The following is a 27,308-nucleotide window of genomic DNA, read 5'->3' as shown; positions in this document are numbered from 1 at the left end:
TCCTGCCTGGAATGGATTTTCTTGTGGACACACGAAACGGATATGTGCATCTATGCACAACAAGCAATGCAGAACGTATATAGGGAACTGCGGGTTCCCAATCCAAAACAGGCTTTGGGCACTACAAGTCATACATCCATGCATGCAGGAGAGGGCTCCCAACCAGTTCAGAGCTTCTTTTGTATGTATGGTACAGACAAGAGCATACATGTATTAGAAAAATAGCGACTATGTAGAGGAAAGAAAATAAGAAACTGGAGTACCTATCCTAAAAGATGATTTGGGGCACCACATATGATACTGCCATGCATCTAGGAGAGTGTGCTATGAGATGCCATCCATGCATACTTTAGAGTGTCATCTATGAAATTACATCTTCTTCAAGAAATCATTGTTTGTTGACCCTGCCACAAGTCCTTCTGTCACCAACATCAATGGCTTTTAAAAATAATAATTGAGCTGTAACAAAGTAACAGGCAAGACCAATACATTTTTTTAAATCCACATAGATCATAAGCACTGGCATAGCATAGAGGAATTTTCTGGGGTGTCTGATTTATCTTGGCCCAGACAAGAGTTTGTGGTGAACAACCCCAGATATCTATTCTTTGCTTTGCTTTTTGTCTCTTTTGGTTGTGCATAGATGCCCTTATACATGCCCTGAATCCAACAGAAACTCTGGGCCAAGTGGGAAGCATTGCCATCTTGTAGAAGATATCCTTCCCTTTCCTTGGGTGTATGATTTGTCCTGGCCCAGAGCAGATTGTGGGGTGGGCACCCTCAGTTACTTATTTTTTTCTGCGTATTTTTGTCTGTTTTGGTTGTGCATAGATGCCCTTATCCCTGCCTTGCACCCAGCAAAGGTTGTGGGCCAGGCAGGAAGCACTGGCATCTCGTAGAGGACACCCTCCCCTTTCCTGGGGTGTATGATTTGTCCTGGCCCAGAGCAGATTTTGGGGTGGGCACCCTCAGTTACTTATTTTTTATGATTTTATGGCATCATTATGCATTTATGAGCATTTAAGAAGCCTGATAATTTTGATTGAATAAATTTGTTGTTATTCTTGCCAGGGAGAGTCCCCAGATCACAGCGATATATGATATGGGGTACCCCAACATATATTTTAGGGTTCAGAGACATGTTAACTTTCCTACGGAGTTGCTGTAGCTGTGAACGTTTCTTGATTTTTAGTGTTTTGAACTTTCAAGCAAATAAAGAACTGGGAACTAGGAACCAACTTCAGCGTCATGACAACACAACCAATTATCAGGGATGATGGAAATTGTAGTCCTACAACATCTGGAGGGCACCATGTTGGCTATCCCTGATCTCCAACACCCCACAAGTAACTTTTGTTGTTTGTTGCAATACATACAAGAACATAAGAAAAGCCTGCTGGATCCAACCAGTGGCCCATGTAGCCTAGCATCCTGTTCTCACAGTGGCCAATCAGATGCCCTAAAGCGAAGCCCATAAGCAGGACCTGAGTGCATGAGCAGTACCCTCCTCACTTGTATTCCCAGCAACTGATATTCAGAAGCATACTATGTCTGACAGTGGAAGTAGAACATAGCCATCATTGCTAGGTGCCGCTGATAGCTTTATCCTCCATGAATTTGTCTAATCCTCTTTTAAAGCCATCCAAGTTGGTACCCATCACTGCTTCTTGTGGTAGTAAATTCCATAGTTTCACTATATGCTGGGCAAGAACACATTTTTAATTGCAGGAGAAGGGATAACCTTTATGCTGGTGGATTGTTTTTGATATATGCATTTTCTGTTTACCTACGTTATGTCTCTTAAATTCTGCTTCTGACAGTTCAATGTGCATACATGTCTACCCAATGAGTTCAATGGGACTTACTCCTGGTAAGTATGTACAGGATTAAGTTACCTCTAAGTTATACTGCTGACAAAAAAAAATTACAAAGGCAACTAGAAAAGTACTAAAGTTTGCATTTTTCTTTGATGATAGGGGATTTCCATATTGATCAAAATGTGTTTTAGATGAAAGGGGTGCTGCATTGCTTTTTGCACAGGCATTCCTTCAAGCACCATAGTAGAACACCTGTTCAGTACTGGTGGCAACGTAATCTGTAAAAAGACATTCCTTGTCTGACATGCTCTTTGAGCATCCTGTTCTTTTGAGACATAACAGAAATGTATTGTAAAAGCAGCATTTCAAGTGTAAATTTGATTTCAAGTGAATTATATGCGTGTTGGGGTATCATCATGGGTGGGTGGGGGTATGTGAGATTCTGTTTTGCCATTCTGTTAATCTTACAGATTAAAAAAATTATTCTACTACCCTCTGTGTGTGTGTTCTTATTTTTAATTTTTTAGGCTACTTAGAACTGCAGCAGCCAAGGCCAGCACCTTGTAGGCAATTTTTTTTAAAAAGTAACTAAAATGTAATTGTAGTGATTACTTTTAAGTAAAAGTAAAGTAATCAGTTACTTTGAGAGCAATTGCAATGGTAATGGTAATGGTAATGACTACTTTTTTGGGGCCATGTAACTATAACTGTAATTTATTACTTTTTAAAAGTAATCTTCCAAGCTCTGGTGGTCACTCTTTGGTGAAAGGTGCATGACATCAGTGGCTACACTCAATATCCTTGAATAAATCAATATTGTTGTTGATTTAAAACTGTGACATCATGAGACTCTTTTTAAAAAAAACATAATCTTCTGTTGTATTTTTACTCCCCTTTTTTCTTATTTATAAGTTTTAGATTTACAGCATTTGGTCATTCTAAACTTTATTTTATATGGTAACGAATACAGCTGATATTTATATGCCAACATGTGTAATGGTTTACATGTGAATCCTCTTCCTTGAGCATATGGGGTATCAATCTATTAATGTTATTTTTTTCAAAGCTACCTTGAACAACCCATTTATTTGTAAATTAAAAAACAAAAACAAATTGCAAATGGCTCCTGAGACAAAATGTTGCCTTTGATGCTGAACAGATAGATTTGAAATCCAACAAAGCAGGAGTATACTATGAACCCTAATAAACACAGAACACTGTATGGAGAGAAAAATGCAGCACTAGGGACCATAGATCAGCAGTAGAGCATATACTTTGCACACAAAAAGGACCCTACTTCAGTCCCTGGCATCTCCAGTTTTAAAAAGGATCAGGCAGCAGGTGATGGCAAATCCCTCTCCCTACATAAGATCTTGGACAGCCACTGCCAATCAGAGTAAGTACTACTGGGCTGGATGGACAGAGAGCGTGATCTGGTATAAGGCAGTTTCCTGTGTTCCTAAATGCTTCCCAGGTGCCAATCAGTAGCTTCTCAGGCTACTTCAGTATGTGAGGTCCGTATCTAATGTGTATAGCTTGTTTCCTGTATCATATGCCACAGTACCATTCTAATCTTCTATTCTTGCAAGATCCTACTACGTTACTGATCCGGCAGGTATCCCAATGATGACAAAAGAACTTAAAAGCAATCTTAGTGCTCTCCAAGCAAGACCATGGGTCTAGCATGCAGCACACTGACATTACTAATTTACACAGTACCTGCCACTGGTTTCCTGATTGGCTTGACATATAGGTTGCTGGGAGGCTTCGAAGGCTGTTTTTAACAGGGGACCCAACCAGGGGGGTCCCCATGTCCCCAGAGGTGGTTTCACTGGCCACAGCCATCTGGTACTGGGAGTAATTGTACAAGTTGTTGTAGTAAGGATACAGGGACGGCTGGTAAAAACTGCTGTAGTAGGTGGAGTCCACAACTAAATCAGATGTGCTCTCCAGATGCCCTCTGCTGGCCAGGGAAGGAATGTCCTGAATCAGCATCCGTCCCTCTGAAAATAACAGAAAGGGGGAAAAAACACAGCCAGTTATGAAATAGCAAAAGAAATTTGTAAAAGGCTGCTTCTTATCTCTTAGTATACTTCTGACTTGAAGAGTAAAAGACAGTGCATAACTAGACGGATGAGCTCAAACAAGCCTTCTCTGTAACAACCCAGATGTCATAAAAGGAAAACAGGTCTTCCCACAGATTAATGCACCATCGTTTGCAATCCTTCTGCACACATCAATATTATTTATTCATTGTTATTACATTTATATCTCACCTTCCTCCAAAGAGCTCAAGCTGGTGTACATGGTTCTCCCCCTCCCAATTTTATCTTCACAACAACCCTGTGAGGTAGGTTAGACTGAGAGATTGTGACTGGCCCAGTGTCATTAATGAGCTTCATCACTGAGGGTTCCACTGATGCAATATTCTTTTGCCATATAATGAATGGGAAGTAGGGAGAACTGCTGAAGCCCCCCATATATTGTTTTAAAAATGTATATTACTTTTCAACCATAATGGTTCTTAGTGATTTTTATAGACAGATGGTATTTATTTTGTTTTATTACATTTATTAGCTTGCCTTCTATCATGGAACCCAAGGTAGCCACGTACATGTGGTTCCCAGGTGGTCCTTCATCAAGGCACTGACCAAACCCAGACCTGCTTAGCTCAGTAAAGTGGTGATCTCTTGCACCTGCTGATCATACATTGGGCCCTCACAATACCAGAACCATGTGGCTCCTAGCTTTGCTCCTCTGAAAGGTGGTGACAGTCGAGAGAGATACTGGTGATCAGGAGATGTTTTTCAAAGTCATCTCTGAAAACACCACTAGGTGTTTCTGCTGCCACACCTGCTGTTCTGGGCAGATCTGAACAGGTATGTATTTAGCACAAGACTAGAAAAGCACAGAGCTTCCAATGAACTTGGAAAAATCCCTAGATGTCCAATATATGGAACAGCAATGGGAGTGGGCTATGGCCTTGTTGTTCTCAAATACCTCCCTCCTCTCAAAAGCAAAAAGATTAAAAGAGTAGTCCACTAGTGGCAAGGGAGCACACTGCCACTGAAGGAATCTACAAAGCATTTTTTTAAAAACACAACTAAGTATTGTGAAGCACAGGGAAGAAGTGATGAGTCACTTGAACAAATCAGTGACATCACAGTCAATACCTAGGAGGTGGAAACTACTTCGCAGTAATGCATTCCAAATCACAATCACAGCTGAAAGATCTGCTGGGTGTTTCCAGACTGATGCTATATTTGTGGGTGGGATTCAACTGCATACTGGCAAATTCAGGTTATGCAATTACAGTGGATTTGGTGCTCTTGTGCAACAAACCTGCTTCCAAAACAATCTGGTAAGGAAAGTGATGGGAAAATGCACTGGAAAGTGTAGGGCACATCATTGCATAACATTCCCGCAAAGAATGCTCAAGAAACTGCTGATGCAATATAATCTCCCTACAAATTTTGTATAAACAGATCAGAATGAATACTTAATAAATAGGTTGCCTGGAAGCAGCCACTATCTGGGGAAATAATGACATTTCCCCCAGTGCTGTAGTTTCATTGTTGGGGCAATGCAATGTCCCTAAAACCTGAAAGATGTACGGACCATGCACAAGTAAGTAACAAAAAAAAATTCCTACTTGTCTACAAATGTGAAGAACCCTAAAAGATCCATGTAATATAACAAAACCACAACAACCAGCCTAATGATCACTCTGATACAAGTTTACATAAATAACTTCACATGAAACCTACAACCTAGGGCAAATAAAGATGATTTGCTTCATGCGGTGGGAAAATTCTGTAGGGAGAGACAAAGCTGTCTCCAAAGCAATCAGTTCGGATCTCAGGCAAGCATGGGGGCCCGCTGGGCTGGGAGGGAGAGACAGAGAGTAAAGTGGCCCCAATCGCGCCAGCATATGGCCCGTCAGATGACCTCCAATGTATCATAGCCCTCAACAGAAAAAAAGATTACCTGCGCCAGTTATAAAATTTATTACATCATCATCATCAGTATTATTATTTATATGCCACCTTCTCTCCAAGGAGCTCAAGGTGGCGTACAAATATGGTTCTGCCCCTCCTCATTTAATCCCCACAGCCCTGTGAGGTAGGTTAGGCTGAGAGGCAGTGACTGGCCGAAGATCACCCAGTAAACTTCATGGCTTTATGGGGATTCGAACTCTGGTCTTCCAGGTCCCAGTCCGACACTCTAACCACAACACCATACATCTTTAAAGTGTTGGGGTTATGTGTATTTTTATTTTTCTTTAATATTACACATCCCAACTTACAGTTTGTTTCTTTGCAGTTCTATGTTGGGCCTGATTTCCTTTTATTTTTTCCACATGTTCAAGCAGCATGCCACTAAGCTCTAATATGATTTGATTGTGTCTGAAAGCCAGCTGAGAAAACATGGAGGAGACAGATACTTCTTTTTGCCACAGGGCTTCTTTGTGCAACAAAGTGCATTACCATATTAGCAATGCATTGGCTCCTAAATCGTCAATAGTGCAATGTATTAAATATTTCAACAAAAATGCCACAGTTGAAATTAAAGGTCCTCTGCAATCAATAAACAAATAAATCCAGGCAACTTGCGGCTAATTCGCTCGCTATAAATTAAGCTAGTATCTGCAGTCTGAGTACTACATAATATTCCAAGGACAGCACAGGACTTGAAAAAAGCACAGCAAGGCAAGATAAATTATTAGCAATCTAGTTTCTCTTTCTTACTTTCAAGAGAAAAACCCCCAGAGAAGTACCCTCAGTTTAGGAAAGAAACAGTCAAGATGGATAAATATAGAAATACATACAATCATGAATAATTGCAACAAAACAAATAGGGATAAAATGTTGTTTCACAAAATTTAGTTAGATTAGATAAAAGTAATGTATATCTAGATCCCAGGCCCTGAGATCTGCAGAAAGGACCTTCTAGAGGTCCGTCCAGTATCTGTGGGACATCAAGCAGTGACTGCATGTAAGAGCCTTTTCTGTGGAGGCACCCTGGCTATAGAATTCCCTCCCATTGTGCTGCCTACATATGAAAACATATCTCTTCACTAAGGCATTGAGGGGGGCAGTTGATTAATGCTGCCCATTTGTAATGGGGACTGCTTTCTGCTGTTGGCTTGGAATAGTTTTTAGGACTGGATATAATGTATTACTGGATATAATGTGTTTTATATTTTTTACCTTTTTAATAATTTTGTATGTATAAACCACCCTTAGGTTATTTATGATGAAGGATGGTATAGAAATATATTGAATAACACATCTAAAACAAACAAGTTCCTGGATGCTACAGGTGTGGAGAAAATCTTAAAGAGATGAAAGCTTCTAAGATTAGAGGGGAACTTCACATTTGCACAAAAGGAGGAGGGAAAGCTTCAATGTTGTTGATTTTAATACTAAAATAAGGGAAATAAAACATTGAGTTTTTAGCTGTTGGGGAAAGATTTTTTTTAACATTACATCTCGATTCTCCATGTTTTAAAATCCTCCTTAGACAGCATCTTTGCTACCTTTCCTGATGTACTCCCACACGTTGAAATGCAGCTCTCTCTTTCATTCCAGATCAATGCACCATATGATAAATACCGTTATTGATCTTCCACGTCATACAAAAGGCTTCAGCCATGTGGCATATTAACAGCAGGTAGCAATAATTCATTTCAGAGAAGAGTGTATATTTCTAGCAGTGGGGTCAACTACAATACAGGCAAACCAATAGTGGGGAAGCTGCGGCCGTCCAGATGTTAAGAACGTAAGAAAAGCCTTCTGGAGCAGGCTAGCATCCTGTTCTTACAGGGGCCAACCAGATGCCAATGGGAAGCCAGCAATCAGGACCTGAGCACGAGAGCACTTTCCCCTCCGGTGGTTTCCAGCAACTAGTATTCAAAAGCAGACTGCGTCCAACAGTAGAGGGAGAGCATAGCTACCAGGGTTAGTAGCTTGGGTTAGTTGCTGGATTACAGTTCCCAATGTGCCTGATCCTGCTGGCAGGGGCGGATGGAGGAGCCCAACAGCCACAGGTTGCCCATTCCTGGGTAAAATGTTACTGATCCAGCCAGTGAAACCCTACTGGGCCATGTTAGGGCAGAAGGTGTGCCCAGGGGTCAGCTTACTGCTAAGCTGTACATATTGCTGCCCTGGGCTCCTGCTGGGAGGAAGGGCGGGATATAAACCAAATAATAAACAAACAAACAAACAAGGGAAACAAAAGGAGGTACAAAGCTGCTCAAGGTTAACTGCAACAATCTCTTGTGCATGCATGAAGCTATTTCTTATTTTGAAATGAGCTAGGGATCAGTTCCAGGTAGCAAAACATGCAGTCTACAACCGTAATATGGCTTCTCCACCAGTCTGCTATTCAGTGAGTCCCAACAATGAAAACCAATGCTCATAATGCTTCAGGTGAGGCTTGAATCCACAATCCTGGCATTGCATATTCTTGTACAGCCTTATAACCCTCAGCAGCCAACTGCACTGCTGGAGCAGTCCCTCATTTTCACTGCCTGGCATACTCTTTGAGCTAGACGTGATCAGTGTAAGGATCATGCATTCTGAATCGCTCCAGCCAATGCCCACCATGCCCTCCGTCTGGAAGCCTCCTCTGCTACAGACGTTTATCTGCAACTGGCATGATTGAATAGAACAGCATAGCTATAATCCTCAAGCCTTATGTACAGTAGATCTGCACTTGTATTTAATACGTTCTCCACAAGCAAAAGGTTTTCTCAAAATTGAAATTTTTAGAATTTTAATAGCAGTTAAAATGAACAGCCGGAGTGTGTGTGTTGCAATCAATGGTTTGGTTTTTTAAATGAATACTCCTAAGAAGGCATGTGCTAGAATTCCATCCAATTTGAATTTGATATTGAATTTTCCTTTAATTCAGCTATTTGCTATCTTTGCGAATCAGATTTTTATGTAGTGATTTTCAAAAATAGATTTTTTAATTTAAAAAAGTCTAAAATATTGTTATGAGCATAGGGGTGGGGATGAATGATTCCTGTGGGTCCCCTTTCCAGCCTCTGATTTGGAATCCTGTGCCTTGGAATGAGGCACTCTGCTGATCAAATGAGTTTTTTGTTAACCAAATAGATTGGCCAGGTAAGATAATGGCTGGTCAGTTGCCTAGCAACGGTGAATGGACCAGGGAGATCCTTTTGTCATTGAAACTCTTCAGGAGAGCCTCCTTCCCCCCCTCCTGGAGCCCAGGAGAGTTTTTTGTTTTTAGTGTGTCTAGAGAATTGCTGGGAACTGGAAGGCAGGGCAGAGAGAGACTGGCTCTCTGGGCCATGGCCTTTGGGGTGCCTCCTGCAACCCAGATGGAAAAGCTGGATGTTGGACTGCTGATGCACTGAACCCCTCCATCCTTGAGCTCAGGTTGGAATGTGTGTAAATAAATAAATATTTTATAAAGACACCCCAGCCTCCGCTGACCTTCTTCCTCAAAGGAAACCAAACCATGGATGAGTGCAGGGACCCCCGAAATCTCACTGCACAGAGATTGGGGGAGGCGCGCAACACTATTGATATTAGTATCAATATTGTTATCAGTATTTCTTTCAATTTATTGACATTTTCTTAAGTTATCAACATGTCCTTTCAAAATATTGATATTTCCTTTAACATATCTCTTTTTTTCTAAGAAGAAGAAAAATGGTAATAAAGAAGTGGCTTGCAGACAAAGAACAAACTCAAGTTGGTACCCGTCTGTTAGGTTGGTGGAATGCTTTCAAACTGGCACGGGTCAACAGATCCCATCCCTACTCCTAACCTTGAATTTGAAACTTTGAATTTCAAAAATAAGGCTATTATTTGCTTTTGAAAAATAATAATACTCAGGTTAGAGATATCCAAGTGCAAATACTGTATATGTGCCTCATGTCAGCTGCTTGTGGCACACAGGCACTAAAATTGGCAGTTTTGGCATCTGCTGACAACATGGGAATGAATGCCATTAGTCTATCCTTCTTGTAGGTCTACCGTGCCTGCTAAACCCATCATACAAATAGGGAGAGAATTTCAATTCTTCCATTCAGAAACTTAAGGGAACTTTCATTTACCAATTGCCTTGGCTGCCACAAAATTCAAATCCACACTGCCCCATGAACTACAGGTTTAGTTCTAAACAAGATGTGCTGTTAATTGCATGTATGCAATTACATGTTGTGTTTTTAAATTTTAAATGGCAGTTACTGGGGGGGGGGGGAGGTCAGGATTAGAACTGCAGTGGTGAACCTTTACCCTTCATCTTGTGGCCCAAATGAAAAATCCTCCTCCTCCAACGTTCCTATTCTTCCTAGAACAGAACATTCCAATCAGTGCCAATGGTAGCTTCCCTTCCAAACTGAACAGCAGCTTGGGAAGAAGAGGGTGGCTTTCATCAGGGCCGGTGTGTGTGAGAGAGAGATAATCTCCTGCCAGCAGTCCCAATCCTGATCACACATGCGCACGCACACACACACACGCAATTTAAAAACATGTTAATTCCAACTATGCAATAAATGGCACATTTAGTTGGGCCCAAATTACTACACAACGTTAAATTTGTTATGTAAATTTGTATAGATATTAGCAGAGATTGACAGTCGGTCTGAATTGCATGTGTGTGTGTGTGCCAGTGTGTGTGTTTACCTAAGCAGCAGGCTTTTACCCTGCATTGAGATCACCGAGACTTAAGACTTAGTAAAATAAGAAAAGCTACTTTATTGATAGAAATACAATATACATAGTAGATAGGAAAGGCATACCTAGTTCTAACTAACTAACTAAGTTGGAGGCGCAACGTCCAGGTTTGGGAGTTGCCCTCATGGCTCAGGAGAGAGCGAGCAGAAAGGTGTCTCCTCTCTCTCAGACAGTCGAAGAAGAGAAGAAAGGTCAGAAGGAGGAGGAGCAGATAAGCTTCCCTAAGCATATCAGTCTGCAACGGAAGGAAGTCAGTCACAGCATCACAAGTAAAGGTAGTCAAGCCTAGCCATCTGAAGGACCCTATTTTCCTTCTGGAATACAAACAAAAGAACCCAAACAGGAGTTGCTCTTGCCCCACTTCCAACATCCGTTCTCAACAAGTGTTTGGTTCAGCCCACCAGGGTCATCTTGTCTTGCAGCTTTAAATGTCTGACTTTGCCCAACGCCTTTGTGAGGGCACCTGCAGTCATGTCTTCTGTTGGACAATACTCCATCTTGAGTAGTCCTCTGCAGTAGGTATCTCTAATGAAATGGTGCTTCATGTCTATGTGCTTGGTCCATGAACTCACCCCTTCTGACTCCATGAGTCTGATGCATCCTTGGTTGTCCTCATGCATCACAACAGGCCCAGGTATAGAGATGCCTAACTCTTTAAACAGTTCAAGTAGCCTTTGCATATCCCAATAGTTTGGGATCTTGGGTAGCTGCTAGCTTCAGTTTCATGGTTGTAGTGCTCTTTAGATATCTCACCACTCTCTTTATTGCTTCCCAGTCCTTCTGGTTGGCAAGCTGATTTTTTGGCACAGGTATCCCACTGCTAACACCACATCTGGCCAAGTCAGTACTAATATATGAAAGTTTTCTGACGTCTTGTCTTGTATCTCTCAATGTTTCTTTTAGCATTTGTTCATGAATTTCTTCTTGTAGCCTATGGTTTTCCATCCTTGAGGAAGCTTGGTCGGTGTCCAACTTTTATTTTTGTGTAGAGCTTCCAGCCCTTCCTTGGCTGGCTGCCTCTCCCTCTCTGCTTCAGCTTTGGGTAAGGCTTCAATCTCTTTCCAGGTCTCTGGCTCTGGACGTTTATCTCTCACGAGGTAAGCAAATCTCTCTGGTAGTACACCTCTGCTGGTGCGTTCAGAGTGCCTGGGTGCTGGCGCTTCCACTGCCCCTTCTGGCTCTGATGCCTGTTCTGGCTCAGACTCGCCTTCCTCTGCAGGTGTATCATTATGACCCTTTCTGTAGTGGAAGAATAGCTCAGCTTCTTCTTTGTTTTCACTGTCATCTGTTTGGTGTGGTGCCCCTTTTGGTCAGTGTACATGCTTTCCTTCATCGAAGTGGACAGCTCTGTACACTCCAACTTCGCCAGTTTTGGGATCTATTACTCAATATCCCTTCTGCGTTGAAGAGTATCCAATGAATATTACTTCCCTGTCAGTGCTGTCAAATTTTGACCTCTTTTGTTTCAGGATATGCACAAACGCCTTGCACCCGAATACACGAAGGTGAGACACACTCGGTGACTGATCATGCCATAGCTCAAATGGCGTTTTGTTGGTTGCAGATGCAGGAAGTCAGTTCTGCAGGTAGGTGGCAGTAACCACTGCTTCTCCTTAGTACTTCTGTGGTAACTGCATCTTCCAACAAGGAACGAATCACCTGCCCAAGAGTCCAGTTCATGTGTCCTTGTTCTGGGTTGAAGACAACTGTAGTCTGGTGCTCTATGCCTTCCTCACAGAGAAAGTCTTGCATATTCTTCTCCATTGTCTGATCTTATGAACTGTGGCTTTCTGCCAAATTTGTTGGACACAATTCTGACATAGTCCTTCAATTTTTGAAGTACTTGATTTCTCTCTTTTAGCAGGTATATTGTAGTATAACTTGTGTAGTTATCTATAAAAGTTAACATGTATAAATTTCCACCTTGAGATGGCACTTTCATTGGCCCACAAAGATCAGTGTGAATTAATTCTAGAGGGTTTTTGGTTTTCCTTTCACTTTTCTTAGGAAATTTTGGTTTCACACTTTTTGTCTTTATACAGCACTCACATCTTTCCGTACATTTGCACTGTCCCATTTTAATGCCTCTTGCTAAATCCTCTTTCTCTAGAGCACTGACAGACTAAGCTGGCATGTCCCATTCTTCTATGCCAAATCTGCAAACATTCAGAATTACAGGTTTCTTTGACCATATTTACATGCATAGCTTCAAGATATTCTAAATGCAAAATTCCATTTTTCAATTTTGCAGTGCAACATATTTCTCCTTCATCTAGAATACGGCAAACTTCTCCACTCATCTAGAGGACCCTAACTCTATCTCCCTTCTGGAACATAAACAAAAGAACAAAACAGGAGTTGCTCTTGCCCCACTTCCAACAAAATTAAGGCCCTTCTTATCTGTTCCCGTTTCTTCCTTCCTCTTGGGTATCCGGCCTTCTACCTCTAAGCATCCTGTTCCTCTGCCTAAAGTTCTGACACTCAGAGTTAGCTCTGTGTCTCTCCCCATGTCCACCCTCCCCTTCCAGCCACTGTCTTCTCAATTCTGCAGTTCCAAGGAGCCACTTCCCCCAGAATCTTCGAGCCCTTAGGCTGGTTCAGGCAATCTCACCTTACAAAATGCAGATGTACTTTACCATACAACACAGAGGTTATACCAAAGCAAGGTTGTCAAAGCAGAGCACATGATTACTGTGGGATGAAATTGTGGAATACAGGAAGCCTCGTCATGGGCAAGAAGCGAAGTGGCAAGCATTTTTTAAAAGTAAAATTGGTTTATTTATTATGGTGTTTTTATACTGCCCATTAGAATCTTCTGGGCTGTATACAAAAATTATGAATAATAAAATGCAGAATTAAAAACAAGACATATTAAAAACAATAACAACGCAACAACAAAAAGCATGGAATCAGCATAAAAGCCAGCACAAACTAACATAAAAACCAACCTAAAACTAGAAATGGGAGGATTAGTGCTAAAGATCTAAAGCACACTAAAAGCATGTAACACAAAGACATGAGGAAAATGTTATCTTCCCAGATCTCCTAAGTATAAGCAACAGTGTCAAAATATTTATGGGTAGGGCAGGTAGCAACTAGGGACCAAAGTAGTCCCTGAGTGGATAAGCAAAAGCCACTGCTGAGTGGAATGGTATTATTGTGGAGTATGTTCATGTGAAATCTCCAAATCAGATTATTCTACCAAATAATGTGGCAGTCAAGGAGGGCTGTTTCCTTCATATCCCGTGCATGGGCTATTTCGAAGCATCTCACTAGCCGCCACTGCTAACGTGATGTTAACCTAGACATGCCCCTGGTCTGATCCTGCAAGTCTCTTTTTCTGTTCTGGACATTTGGGTGCCAGTGTTTATCTGGGAATCCACAGAATGACAGATCTGACATGGACATCTTTGAATTCAGTGTTCCCAAATTACCAGACATCCAAACTGGTAAAGCTTTAAAAATGCAATCTGACTAATAGACAACTGTTCTCCATTTATTACAACCTGTGGCTTAAAGCTAACCTTCATATCGCTTCCTGATTCTGTATAACCTTAACAGTTAAAGTGATAGTATGTTAAAGAGATAGTCCTCAACAAGAGAGCATTTTTTTCCTATCTTTTTTTGGGGAAAAGAGTATTATTTTAGCAGCGAGCAACTTCTTTTAAACAGTCTCAATGATTTCTGAAGTAGAAGTAATAATGCACAAGAATTATGCACAAAAAGAAGTTTAAATCTCAACAATTCCCCAGCATCTCCCCACCCTCTACCCAGTGGAAGCATCCTCCCTTCCTCATTAGCAGAGCTAACTGTGCTTTTCAGGCTGTGTCCAGGCTGTGTTTGAGGTCAGACCTTGAATAAGGCTGGAGTGAAATAACTCCCTAAAGCCATAATCAGAAACCGGCAGAACAATGTGTTTCTCCCACCAGACCTATCATGACAGAGCAGTTTTTTGTTGTTCAGCACCTCACTGCCAGCCAGTTTTTCTTAGGCATCAAGGTTGTGTTTCTGAACAGTGTGGAGAGAAAGGGAGCCAACAGAAAGAAGCCTGGTGTTTCACCTTTTAACCAAATAAGCCCTGACTTTAAATAAATAATAAAAAATTCTCCTTGCACCTTATGCTGTTTCAGTGCTGAACTTGTGAAATGAAACGAAATGGACTGCCTTCAAGTAGATTCCGACTTATGGCGACCCTATGAATAGGGTTTTCATGGTAAGCAGTATTCCGAGGGGGTTTACCATTGCCTTCCTCTAAGGCTGAGAGGCAGTGACTGGCCCAAGGTCACCTAGTGAGCTTCATGGCTATGTGGGGATTCGAACCCTGGTCTCCCAGGTCATAGTCCAACACCATAAAGTTAATGTGCTACGCAACATTCATTCCAGACAAGGCTGTTTTTTTTCCTGCCACCCCCAAAAAGAGCCATTATCTGTAATTACCCATTACCAGGCATAATTATTTCTCCTAGGCTGCTCTACAACTCCCAGGATTTGATGCAATTACAGCTCAGTGCATTATGTTATCAAGGAAGCTTACCTGACCTTTAGAGTACTACTCTCCGTACATACAAAAGTGGGCAGTAAATTGTTTAAGCGTGTGATTTATCCTACAGGACCTACTCGGATGTGCTGCATTGCTTAAAAGTCAGAAATGTTACTTGTCCCCACTGCCAAATGTTAGGTATAGTCCATATTCCTACTAATGCACCCATGTGATTCCTGTGGGGTTTTTTCCACTAAAGATCAGGGCCTTTTGAAATGTTTAAATTTCAGAGAGAATGATGGGTTCAGTTGTTGCAAGAGATTCCCCAGATTTTTCCCACAGAGAGTCAAGGATACAAATCTCTTTCCCCCATTCCCTCCATCCAATACCCTAATCCAGCAAGCATGTTGATTGCGAGGTGATCAAAATGTAATTTCCTTGGCTGGACCATGCCTTAATATTATCCATTGCATACTCATTCCATGTAAAATATCTGCAATTCTGCAGTGTATGCGAAAGAAGATATCCCTTGTTCAATCTTAGTAGCCTAATACGAATACATTTTTGGTTTTGCTGTAATACAAAAATTCCATTAGCAGAGAAATAAAAAAAGTACGCTCAATATCCTGGAGACAGTAAAATAAGAGGCTGCTGGTTTTATACGGTCTTGGCTTATTAAAGATATAAATGGAATAAAACTGCATGACCCCCTCCTCCCTGGGGCTGTCCACATATAACAAGACACTTACACAGTTGCCAATTCGTACTCCATCATAATCTCTTCCCCCCACAACCAACCCTGTCCTCTTCAAACAAAACAGTCACTGAGCAGTTCTTTGAAAGACTAGAGAATATCTGATAGGCTCTCCAACACGTAGAGCAGGCTTTAGCCCGTAACAGTACTATTTCTGTAAAAATTATCAAGCATCCATAAAAGGCCTTTCAGCAGGGGAGAAGAAAGCTGTCTGTGGGCAGACGCTAGCTTTATCTCCAAAGACGTCAAAGGCTTAAGCTCACGTGTTTCTCAAGGTTTACCCCTTTTGCCAGGAACAACGCTCAGTTGTGTTGTTAATATAATGAAAGAAAGAACAGCATTCTCCCCATCAATGATAAGTCAGCACCACTGCCTACTGCAGTCACCATCTCCAGAAATGAGTTCCCATTATATTAGCACTTGTACTATTTATATCAACATGTCAAAGTTCTCCCATTAGTTATCATACAATGTTAATTATCATGCAATTAGGCTCCAGAGATTATTCACCTCTATCACATTAGGCAACTATCCTAAGTCATTTAGAATGGTTTTCATATGGCTCTCAGGCTGCGCTGGCGGAAGCTGATTCCAAAACATCTGGATGGCCCTAGGTTAGAAAAGGCTGCACCACACAGCTGGGCACTTTCCTCTAAAACGCCACAAATATACATTAACAAAGAGTTCTGGGAAGTTATGGAGAAAATCACTCAATGTATAGTGAACCATTTCACAATGTGAGAACTGTTGCCATGTGGAGTGATTTAAAGCCTTCCCATGGCTAATGCAATGTGCAGATTGGCCTTGAGAATCAAGGAGGTGGCCATGGCCCAATGGACATGCATCCTGCTCAAAAAAGGTTTCAATAAGCTTAGCCCTAGAACAGCCTTTCCCAGCTTTTGGGTCCCCAGATGTTGCTGAACTACAATTCTCATCATTTCTGACCACTGGCCAGTTTGGCTGGGGCTGATGAAAGTTGTAGTCCAACATCATCTGAGGACCCAAAGGTTGGGAAAGGCTGCTCTAGAACGTTCCAAACTGTGCTCTGTGCAGGCTTAGAACCCATACATTAGTTTCTCCTCATAGCTGTGGCACATGGGGGCATTTCATGATGTGGGTGATTCAGAGCTTGGAAAAGTTACTTTTTCGAACTACAACTCCCATCAGCCCAATCCAGTGGCCATGCTGGCTGGGTCTGATGAGAGTTGTAGTTTAAAAAAGTAACTTTTCCAAGCTCTGGAACCCATACACAGTGCTTCCATTTTAGGTGGGCCAGAGGTCCAAGACCCCTTATCTCTACGACTACTCTTTTACCTATTGTTTTAGAAGGTTATGAAGGCATGGTTGAGCTAAAATTGGGAGGAATCTATGTTCCTGTGAGTGACATCCAGTCTCTAATTAATCCAAGACAGGATGTTTCTGGTGTTAGAATTCTGGAACACATAAAGGTTTGCTTTAACTGCCAGCCATATACATTGCCAGATGTGGGGCAGGTAAAGTTGTACTGGAACAAAAAGAGGGTTGGTGATTGTCAGTGATTGCAGAGAGCAATGTGCAGTGCTCTGAAGCCCTGACAATCTGCATGAAAACAGGTCTCCTGATGTCATTAATATATCAGGTGAATGACAGGAGGTTAGTCACGCCCATCTATCAAACATGGCCCTCTGGGGTTGGAGAAGATAAGAACAGGGCCCACTAGCCAGATCCAGTTTCCCACCCCAGTTTAATTCCTCCCTTCCCAACAATGGTCCCAATGAAAACTCCTACCACTGACATTTAATGCTGCGAAAAGGGGGCCCGCCCATTTGGCTACAAAATGTTATTTGGACTCCAGAAGTTGGGAGGGAAAGTTGCTATTCCACTTTCAGCTTCAAGCAGGTAATTGGGTTCCATTAAATCGTCCAGGTCTGGAAACACCTACATTTGACCTGAAATTTTGCAATGATTGGAAACAGGCAATCCAATTATTTGGGATTTTGATGTAAATTCGATCACTGCTTTCTGAAGGGGCAAATCCTCATTCCGTTGAAGTTATGGTATGAAACCAGAAAAACTTCAAAAACTGAATACAGTATATGCCCATATCTTGGCAGCTGTCCTGCTACACATGACTGAAATATGGAAGGCCACTTTTGACCTCAGACAACAATGAAAAAACCAAGATTGTTCTGTCATTGTTGCAGCAAGAGGTTTCCTTAACATTTGTTAAGATGTAATGCCAGAACTAGAGAGCTAGTGTGACGTAGCTGTCAGAGGGTTGGACTACGACCTGGGAGACCAGGGTTCAAATCCCCACACAGCCATGAAGCTCACTGGGTGACCCTGGGCCAGTCACTGCCTCTCAGCCTCAGAGGAAGGTAATGGTAAGCCACCTCTGAATACAGCTTACCATGAACACCCTATTCATAGGGTCACCGTAAGTTGGAAATGACTTGAAGGCAGTCCATTTTTCCAATGCCAGAGCTAAATGCTGTGCATGGTTGGGCAGAAGCGTTCTCCAAATTTCTGCTGGTGGGTTCAGAAGAGACAAGCAGTTTAACCCTTTCCTTCCACAATCTGCCCCAAGCAGCTTTTCTCCCCCAAAGGTAAAATATACGGGGACTTCTGGGCACTGATGAGCATTTTGAATAATTTGCATTGGAAAACTTACAGTTTGCATCAGAAAATTCCCTAGAGAGTGATCTAAGTTAGCATGTTTATTTTGCTTGTCTTTAGAAAACAATGCTAAAAACCATGAAACTGCCATGCTTGCCTAATACCATCCATTCATTGTTACCAATGAACTTGTGATCCAGAAAAATTTTCTCAGAAAAATAAAGCACTGGGACATTTTCCACCTCATATCATTGCTTATAGCAACTGGAAGGGGGATTTTGAACCAACAGGCAATTGGAAACAAAGGTGTGAAATAGCCCCCTCCCCCGCTCTTCTCTCAACTTAACCTGCTTTACATGACGAAAGGAAAAGTGGGAAAAAGAAATCAGACCTCTACACATTAACTCCATCCTAGGGTGCTGCTATTGGGGAGTAGAGTAAGAGAATACAAACAGAGCTTAACTTTTGATCAAGTCAAGTAACTGATGCCAAAGTGTAAGACCATTCAGAAAACACGAAATTACGATCTGTAGGAAAGACAGCAGAAAAGCCCAGACAAGAATAACACACCCCACAATTCCAAAACAAAAAAACTCTAGGAGAAACAAAATTAGCATGGTTACAGTCAGAACAGAATAAATTTCAGTAAGAGAATATCAAAGACAGTATTGAGAGAGGAGTATGAGCTATTCAAGTATCTGAGAGGGAAGGCCTTGGAGAAAATACGACTAGGATAAAATCATTATAATTCACACTAAAAATAAACTAAGGGAGGTGGCAACTGATAAGAATTCACCAGAGTCTACTTCGTTAAGAGCAACATGATGAAAGAAACCCAGGTGGCTTCTAAAAACCAGAAAATGGGAATGAAGGGAGTATCCTGCTCAAAGCTGAGATAAAGCTGATGGACACAATCAATTAAATTTGTGGCTCACAGTCATTGTATATAAAAAAGTGGCAAGTAACCTAGAAAAAATTATGCCTATAGTTTACGGAGAACTAATATGCAAACATACAGAAAGCACAAAGGAGATACAAAAATTACAAATACAAACAACTTTGTATTTGGTAGTGACACTAAAAATAAAAGATAGTTTAAAATGCAACCAGCAATTAAAGTTATTCTCTATCCTAGAAAGACATGTATCCCTCTGCACTTGCTTTATGCCATATATTGCTCGGTATCAATCATGTCTGATGTAAACCAGTACTGGTTTTTTTTCAAAATGCTCCCTAATGTTAGTGGCCAATCCTGGCTCTCTGAAAAAGGCACCCATTAGTGCTGCAACATTCATCTACTAATCAGTTCAATGGAATCTATTAAAAATTCTCACGCCCAGTTAAAAGATTGGGCACAATTAACTGCTACTGATCCTTACTCCATCACCTCATCATCCCCTCAGACCTGTTCCATACTGCTTACTGGGTGGATGGCAACAGGCTCTGGGTGACCCTTTTCCAGTGCGTGTATTACTGTGGCAGGGTGGGCAGAAGGGACCAAGCTCAGAACTGAGTGGAAGCAGCCAAGCTCCCCAGGCTGAGCTATTGTCAGGAAGGAGAACACCATTGCTACAACTGCCCAAGCCACCAGCTCATGACAAAAGCCCAGCCAGCCAGGAGCAAACCAGACTGGGAGGTCGCAGAGCATGTATTCCTGCCAGTCCTGCCCACTGCTACCACACAAGGGACATAGGAAGCTGCCTTATATCAAATCAGGTCATTGATCCATCTAGCTTGGTATTATTGACACTGACTGTCAGCAGCTCATCAGGATTTGAGAGAGGAGACGTTCCCAGCCCTACCTACGAATGCCAGGGATTGAGTCTGGGACCTTCTGCATGCAAAGATGCTCTACCACTAAGCTATGGCCCTTCCCCACAAGCCTAGCCCGTAAAAGTGGCCAGTGATGGAAGAACAGAAACGGTGGTCTGTCCTTACCAGCCTGTCCTGCTGCAGAGATTGACTGTTAAACCACTCTGAGAACTGCAGCTCTGTTGGGGGAATAAGGGGTCTCCTAACAACTCTCAGCACCCTTCACAAACTACCTTTCCCAGGATTCTTTTGGGGGAACCATGACTGTTTAAAGTGGAATAATAGTGGAATAAATGTGGCCCTATAGGTCTGGAAAATCCCCAACCAGGAGCTTCCCTACAGGTGCTGCCTCACCTCTCAAATTGCAATACATCTCCCCAAACACTGAAATTAAAACTGACTTTTCTAAATTATTTAAAAATAAAACTCAAAGTTACCCTACTAAAACCCTTTGAATTAACATATAGTTTCTCTCCCATCCTAATGCCAAATCAATATATTTCCTATTTCTAAAGCAGACTTTTTTTTCTAAGATATGTATTAATACAATATTATAGAGGTAATATAACAAACAGCATTTTTTTTTAATTTCCTGGAAAGTATGTCTTATGATAATATGATGTATGTATGATACGTATGTTTTCAAATACATGTAAAAATACTGCATTCACACATTACATGTTTTTAAGTGTACATGTGAAAATAAAGGCATACTACTAAAAATGTAATGTGTGAGGAAGCTTTAAGCTAAACTTGCATTCAACTGCACAATCTTGGTCAAAAACCTCATTTCTGCCCTTGTTACTTTTCTTTCTGGTCTAACATGCCATGTGATCCTATGTATGTTTTCAGAAGTGAGCCTCATTGTCTACAGTGGGGGTCTTACTTTCTGGTAAATGTGCACAGACTGCAGTCTTAAAAATCAGAGTAGGGGATCGCCTCTAGCTCTGCAAAGCACTACTCACTAATGAGTATGTTGCCAAAGAAGAATTATAATCAGAAATTATAATCACAAAACCCTCCAGCGGGCTTTAATATTGTCTGAGTCACAGACTCAGATAACAGCCCTAATTATACAGCCACCATAGAGCCAGTGTGGTGTAGTGGTTAAGGTGTCGGACTATGACCTGGGAGACCAGCGTTTGAATCCCCACATAGCCATGAAGCTCACTGGGTGATCCTGGGTCAGTTACTGACTCTCAGCCTCAGAGGGAGGCAATGGTAAACCCCCTCTGAATACCACTTATCATGAAAACCTTATTCATAGGGTCTCTATAACCTGGGATCGACTTGAAGGCAGTCCATGTTCATTGTTTATACAGCCACGAGAGTGGCTGTATACTATAGCCAGCATGGATTTTTCACATTCCGCAGTGTTAAATTGAAAATAACCCCCATGCCATTCTGATTCTTCCCATAAGCTCATTTCAAAACAAAACCTTACAAAACTTATAGTCCTGAACTCAGAAACACTTGCTTAACAACCCTCTCAATTTTCATGGTGATACACAAAACAGTCAGAGAGAAGAGAGAGTTCAGTCTAAAGAGAGAGAGAAAAAAACCAGAGCCCTTTTGGACTTTTTTCTCTGAGACTCCTCATAATCTGTTGAAATTCATTAAAAATCAGCCATGTTCACAGAGGACCTGTAATCCTGTTACTGACCTTGCCCCATACTCTTCTTCATCTTCTGCAGTTTAAAAGTTTAAAAAATGCCTGGCTGAGTTTTAATTAATTTAATAAATTTTGCACAATTTGGGTTGGTCTTCCACAGTCCAATCCACATTGTGTGTAGCTTCAAAGAATTTGGTAACATATGCCTCTGAGCATATGGTGAGTGGTGGCAACACCTGCAATCAGCCCAAATAACAGAAACAAGATGTGCTGTGCTGATCTTGTTTTAGCAGGGAGGAAGCAAACAGTTGACATAGTTCAGATAGTCACGTCAAATATGTCTGATTTCCTTTGCAATTTTAGTGACGTTTCCTATAGGAAATAGTTTTCTTTTGCTTCTGTTTCTTTGAATATGTGAAGTACAGCAACATTTTGCAAAATTTACACTAAAAAAACTCCAAAAAAATTGTGGAATTTGGCACTGACTATTCTGCAGAAGAGTCTCCAGTGGACATCAGGAGTGTCTCAATTTGCACAATATAAAACAGTGGGAGGTGAAATATATTCTAGCAAAATTCTAGGTGTGCTCTATTTTTTTAATTGACCGTGCCCACCTTGCCTTAAATGAAGTGGTTTAAACATAGCAGGCTGAAAACATGCATCTTGGGCAGGCTACGTTTCCCCCCCCCAACAGCTAGAGTCATTCCTGAAGTAGCAACATATTGTAATCAGCCTGATTTTACATCAAACTGCAGTTTCAGATTCAACTGTTAACACACCCAAAATAGAAAGAGAACATAACCTCCTATTTGAAACACAAAAGGCTGTCTTCGCCATCATATGACACTGACCAACAAAAAGGCTTTGAAATTAATAAAAATAATTTTGACACAGGTTTCTAGGATGAATAATGAGAGAAATATTTTTTTCTAGATTAGATTCTCTGTAGAAACAATAGTAACACAGGAATGAAGCAAAGTAAGAAGAACACCAACAAACATACAAAAATGTAATTCTTCATCTTTGGAGATGGCAGGTATTGCCACCACTCACCATATGCTCAGAGGCATATGTTACCAAATTCTTCCAAGCTACACAGCAAGTGGATTGGACTGTGAAAGACCAACCCAAATTGTGTTTGCATTTTGACAAATTTGTAGGGCAGTCCAGTATCTCAGAGAGGAGGTCAGGTCTTCCGCTTCCCTGGTGCATTCACTATAGCTGCCCAATTTCCTTGCTTTTAAAAGTTTGATAGAAATATCTGTGGGTTACATTCTTAAACCGCAAGGTTTTTTGCCAATTAGTGAATGTTGTTCTGTGTCAAGCACAAGGAACCTTTGTCCCTCTGAATGTTGCTGAACTACAACCCTCATCATCCTAAGCCATTGGCCATGTTTGCTGGCGCTGATGGGAGTTGTAGTTCAGCAACATCTGGAGGGTCAAAGGTGCCCCACACTTACTCTAAGTCTTCCCTGTTACAAATGAGTCTTGTAGGAGCAGCAAGGATGGATAACTTCCAAATACTAGAGCCAGGCCCTCCCTTAGCCTTTGCGGGGCCCGGGGCAAAAGCATAGTTGGAGGCCCCCCACATTAGGGTTGCCATATTCCAGTTCCACAAATCTGGACAGGCTAATTTGCATATTATGCAAATTATTTGCATATTAATATTTGGATTGTCCAGCTGTTTTGTTTTTGTGCCTAGGAATTACCACCAAAAACTGGGGAAAGATGTGAGAAATCTTTTTTTAAAAAAAACTTAACATTTTCATCCTTAAATGCCTATACTCTAGTTTCCAACAATATGGAATACTGATTGATTGATTAAGAGGATTTATATCCTGCCCTTCTGCTGTTAAAAACAGAGGCCAGGACAGCTTACAAATATAAAAACAATAAAAATACACGATCAATATAAAAACATAATAAAAACACAAAATAGCAACAAACATAAAGTAAGTCAGGGCAGCAGTACGGTTAACCATTACATATACAATATATTTCAGAGATGTGGTGGGTGGAGAAAAACAAGCCAAAATGTTAGGAAAAGGAGTCTTTCACGCCACATGCTCAGTTCTAAATACTGTTGCAGCAAGCTTTACAAGTTCCTCCAGTATTCCACTGGTGCAGGCACTCAGACATTCAAAGTATCTGTATGTTTCTTAGGTTTTATAAAAGCAGAGCTTTGCTTAACTCAAAATTTCTTCTCCCTTTGATCAACCACATCTACACAGGTTCCACCTCCATACTCAAAATGAAACGGCCTGGAAGTGTGCAACAACCCCACACATACCTTGCTAATAGATTACCAATGCCAGGATGTCTGTTTTATTGACTACTCTCCTGCTCCCCCCCCCAGGCATCATGAAAGACCCCGTCCTGGGTTCAGAAAGAAAATAAATATCTGGTCCTCTTCAAAGTATTGATAAGCCTCTTGTTTTAATTAAAATAATAATTATAAATTCTTGCTCTTATCACTAATGGGAGTTAATTATCTTGCATATGCTTGCTGTTGCTTCTATGGCTGTAACGGAGTAAGGTTAAAGATAAGTGAAATGCAAATAGGAAAAAAACAACACAAAAGGCAGTAACACTTTCCTAAATGTAATACCATACCAACCACAACAAGATACCTATGAGTAAGGCAGAAAACTAAGCATCTCACAACCAGTCAGGATTCCTAACCAAAAACCAAAAATAGGATAAATGAAGAAATATTTATATACGCATGACTATCAAATATATTTATTATTTATACAAACTGTAAAGATATTTATAGTGCAATCCTAGGTTTATTTATTCAGAAGCAAGTCCCAGTGTATTCAGTGGAACGTACTCAAACAGGGACAGAACTGCAACCTCAAGTGATAAGCAACTTCATTCATACAACCCAAAATTCTGAATCATGCCACTTTACGTTGTTTTGCAACTGTTTATACTTGTGTTTATGGTTATTGGATTTTAAATGGCTTTATTTCTTGTTGTGAGCTGCCTTGGTTTCCAACCCTACCTCACAGGGTTGTTGGGAAGACTACACACACACACACTGCAGATGTATAAATACATACAGTCCATATAATAGTTTATTGTCAAACCAGTTGGTCATTGCAGAAAAATCAGTATTAGTTTTTTAAAAATCAGTATTAGTTTCCTACAGAATAAAAACTGTAATACCTAAGTAAGCCCTGCCTACTTGCTTTAAAATAGGACTGGAGGGGGGGGTGGACACAGAAAGAGAACACAAACACAATTCTTTTTTACATTCACTCCAAAGTCCCATTGATTTTCAGCACATTCATAACCATGTCTACTCAAGAATAAGTCCTATTGAATTCAATGGGATTTACTCTGGACATATGGGATTAGCAATGCTTTTACCCCCACAAAAGCAAGTATTGGGAAGGTTTTCAAAACACTGCGCAGGATCTGACTCCTACACACAAGAGGGGAAAAAACAGAAATGTATATACTTACCCAATTTATGAGATTTTCAGATAAACAGGAGGGGAAACAACCATTTTCTGGCCTTGCAATGAGGTTTTGCAGACACTGCCACCAAACAAACACTTCACTGATTGGCTGAAATCCTGAATGGGCGGGGTTAAAGCTACAAAGTGCTATACAGTAGTTTAAAAAAAGATTTAACAGGGGGGCTGACGTTTTTATGTATATCTGGAGAACCGGACCACCTAGAAACTTAATTTTAAAAAAAAATTAAAGGTGAGAATCTGGGACACCTAAGGGGCTAAACGGGCGCTGGGTGGCATGCAAAGAATCCGGGTAAAACCTGGCTAACTGGGCAATATGGCAACCCTACCCCACATTCAGGCAGGGAATTCAAACTTCCCGCCTAAAAGCTTCACAAACACCCGCTTCACAGCTGATGAGCGGAGAGGGGAAAAACCGCTCAGGCATGCAGCCAAAGAGCAGATTCCCCAAGAGTGGGAAGCAGCTGGCGAGACTGCATGCCTTAAAAGAAAAAAACCCTGCAGCCCAGCTTCTCATTGCCAAGCATGCCCCCCCCAAAGCGCGGGGCCCGGGGCAACTGCCCCCCTTCCCGGTGCCTAGGGGCGGCGCTGACTACAGCCTTGCTGCCCTGGGCTTCAACTGGGGGGAAGGGCAGGATATAACTAACTAACCAACCAACCAACTGAATCCTAGTTTTGGAAGGGTCCTTGCAAGTCAAACCCCTGCTCAATACAGGGTGCAGTAACAGCATCCCTGACAGATGGCCATCCAGCCTTAAATCCCTCCTGCCAAGAACAGTCTACCATCTCCTGAGACAGTCTGCTCCACTATAGGACAGCTCAAATCATTAGGAAGTTTCTCATGGTGTTTAGCCGAAATCTGCTCCCCAATTATTCTAACTCCTGGAGCAACAGAGAATATGTCCACTCCATCTTTTCTATGTGACAGCTTTTCAGACATATAAAGACTGCTATCATGTCCCGTCGTTGCCCCCCCCCCGGTCATCTTATCTTTTCTAGGGTAAACATGCCCAGCTCTTTCAGCTGCTTCTCATAGGACCTGGTTTTTCCAGACCCCCTCATCCATCCGGGCCGTCCTCATTGGACAGTCCAGTTATAAAGTTACAATATGGTTAAATATAGCTGCCATTAACAATGGGTAAGTAGGAAGACAGCCTTTTTATATCGCCTTTGTGGGGATAGAGTAATCTTCAGCACAATCCCAAACAATTCTCTTAAATCCCTCTGGCAATGATATGGGAAGAAACTTCTTGTCCTCATACAGGCCATTGAACAGCCTAATTGCGCTTCTAGTTAAGAGTCTCCTAAATTAATTATTTTTCTTATATTTTTTAGTTTCAAGCCACCGCTCTTTGTGATGCTGCCTGAAGCACTGTAAATAATCCCTCCCCCTCCTTCATATTATTACCTCTCAAATATTTATAGTCTATCTACCCATAGTCTCCTTTTCTACAAGCTGTACATCATTTTGTCATCCGTCTGTTGATTTACTCAGATTTATCTAAGCACACTTTTCATAATGATATTCAAAAAGCTTGATGCCAGATTTCAAAGTAGGATTTCAAGAAAGCTGGAGAGAGACAGGTCATGCTCCCTCTCTAGTTTTATTTATTTAATTTATTTATTACAAACTATACTCTGGTCTAACCACCCTTGGTTTTAAGGCTCAGGCTTAGGACACTCATTTTGTTCTTGTTAGTCAGGAATTCTGGAGTCAGTGTTTTCAACAGTTGATTAAATGAGTGAGGAATAGAATAGCATGTACCAATTCAGAACCTCTGTATATTTATAGCCAATATTTATAGCCAAGAGAGAAGGAGGATAAGCTAGAAGTCTTATCCTTAAGATTCACATGCGTAGGATTTTTTATTTTCAAACCAGCAATTCCCCATATATATATCTGAGGAACAGAGCTCCATGAGGACTACAACAGTGTGCCCTTTTAATAACCGACACTAGTGTGGCATAGCGGTCAGAGTGTTGGACTACGGCCTGGGAGACCAGGGTTCGAATCCCCACATAGCCATGAAGCTCACTGGGTG

The 27,308-nt window shown here is 41.3% G+C and overlaps 1 protein-coding gene across 3 annotated transcripts in view; it reads right to left on the bottom strand.

Moving 5' to 3' along the window:
- The window catches only part of DMRT1 (doublesex and mab-3 related transcription factor 1), a 93,546-nt gene that overhangs the window by 50,198 nt on the left and 16,040 nt on the right, over nt 1–27,308 (bottom strand). For all 3 annotated transcript variants that reach the window (XM_061613321.1, XM_061613338.1, XM_061613347.1), the window contains exon 3: nt 3,537–3,820. In XM_061613321.1, coding sequence (XP_061469305.1) covers nt 3,537–3,820 — 284 coding nt within the window. The remainder of the gene's footprint in view (nt 1–3,536; nt 3,821–27,308) is intronic.

The sequence above is a fragment of the Rhineura floridana genome, chromosome 1 (assembly GCF_030035675.1).
Source record: "Rhineura floridana isolate rRhiFlo1 chromosome 1, rRhiFlo1.hap2, whole genome shotgun sequence".
Classification (NCBI taxonomy): domain Eukaryota; kingdom Metazoa; phylum Chordata; class Lepidosauria; order Squamata; family Rhineuridae; genus Rhineura; species Rhineura floridana.
This window is presented reverse-complemented; position numbering and strand designations above follow the sequence as displayed.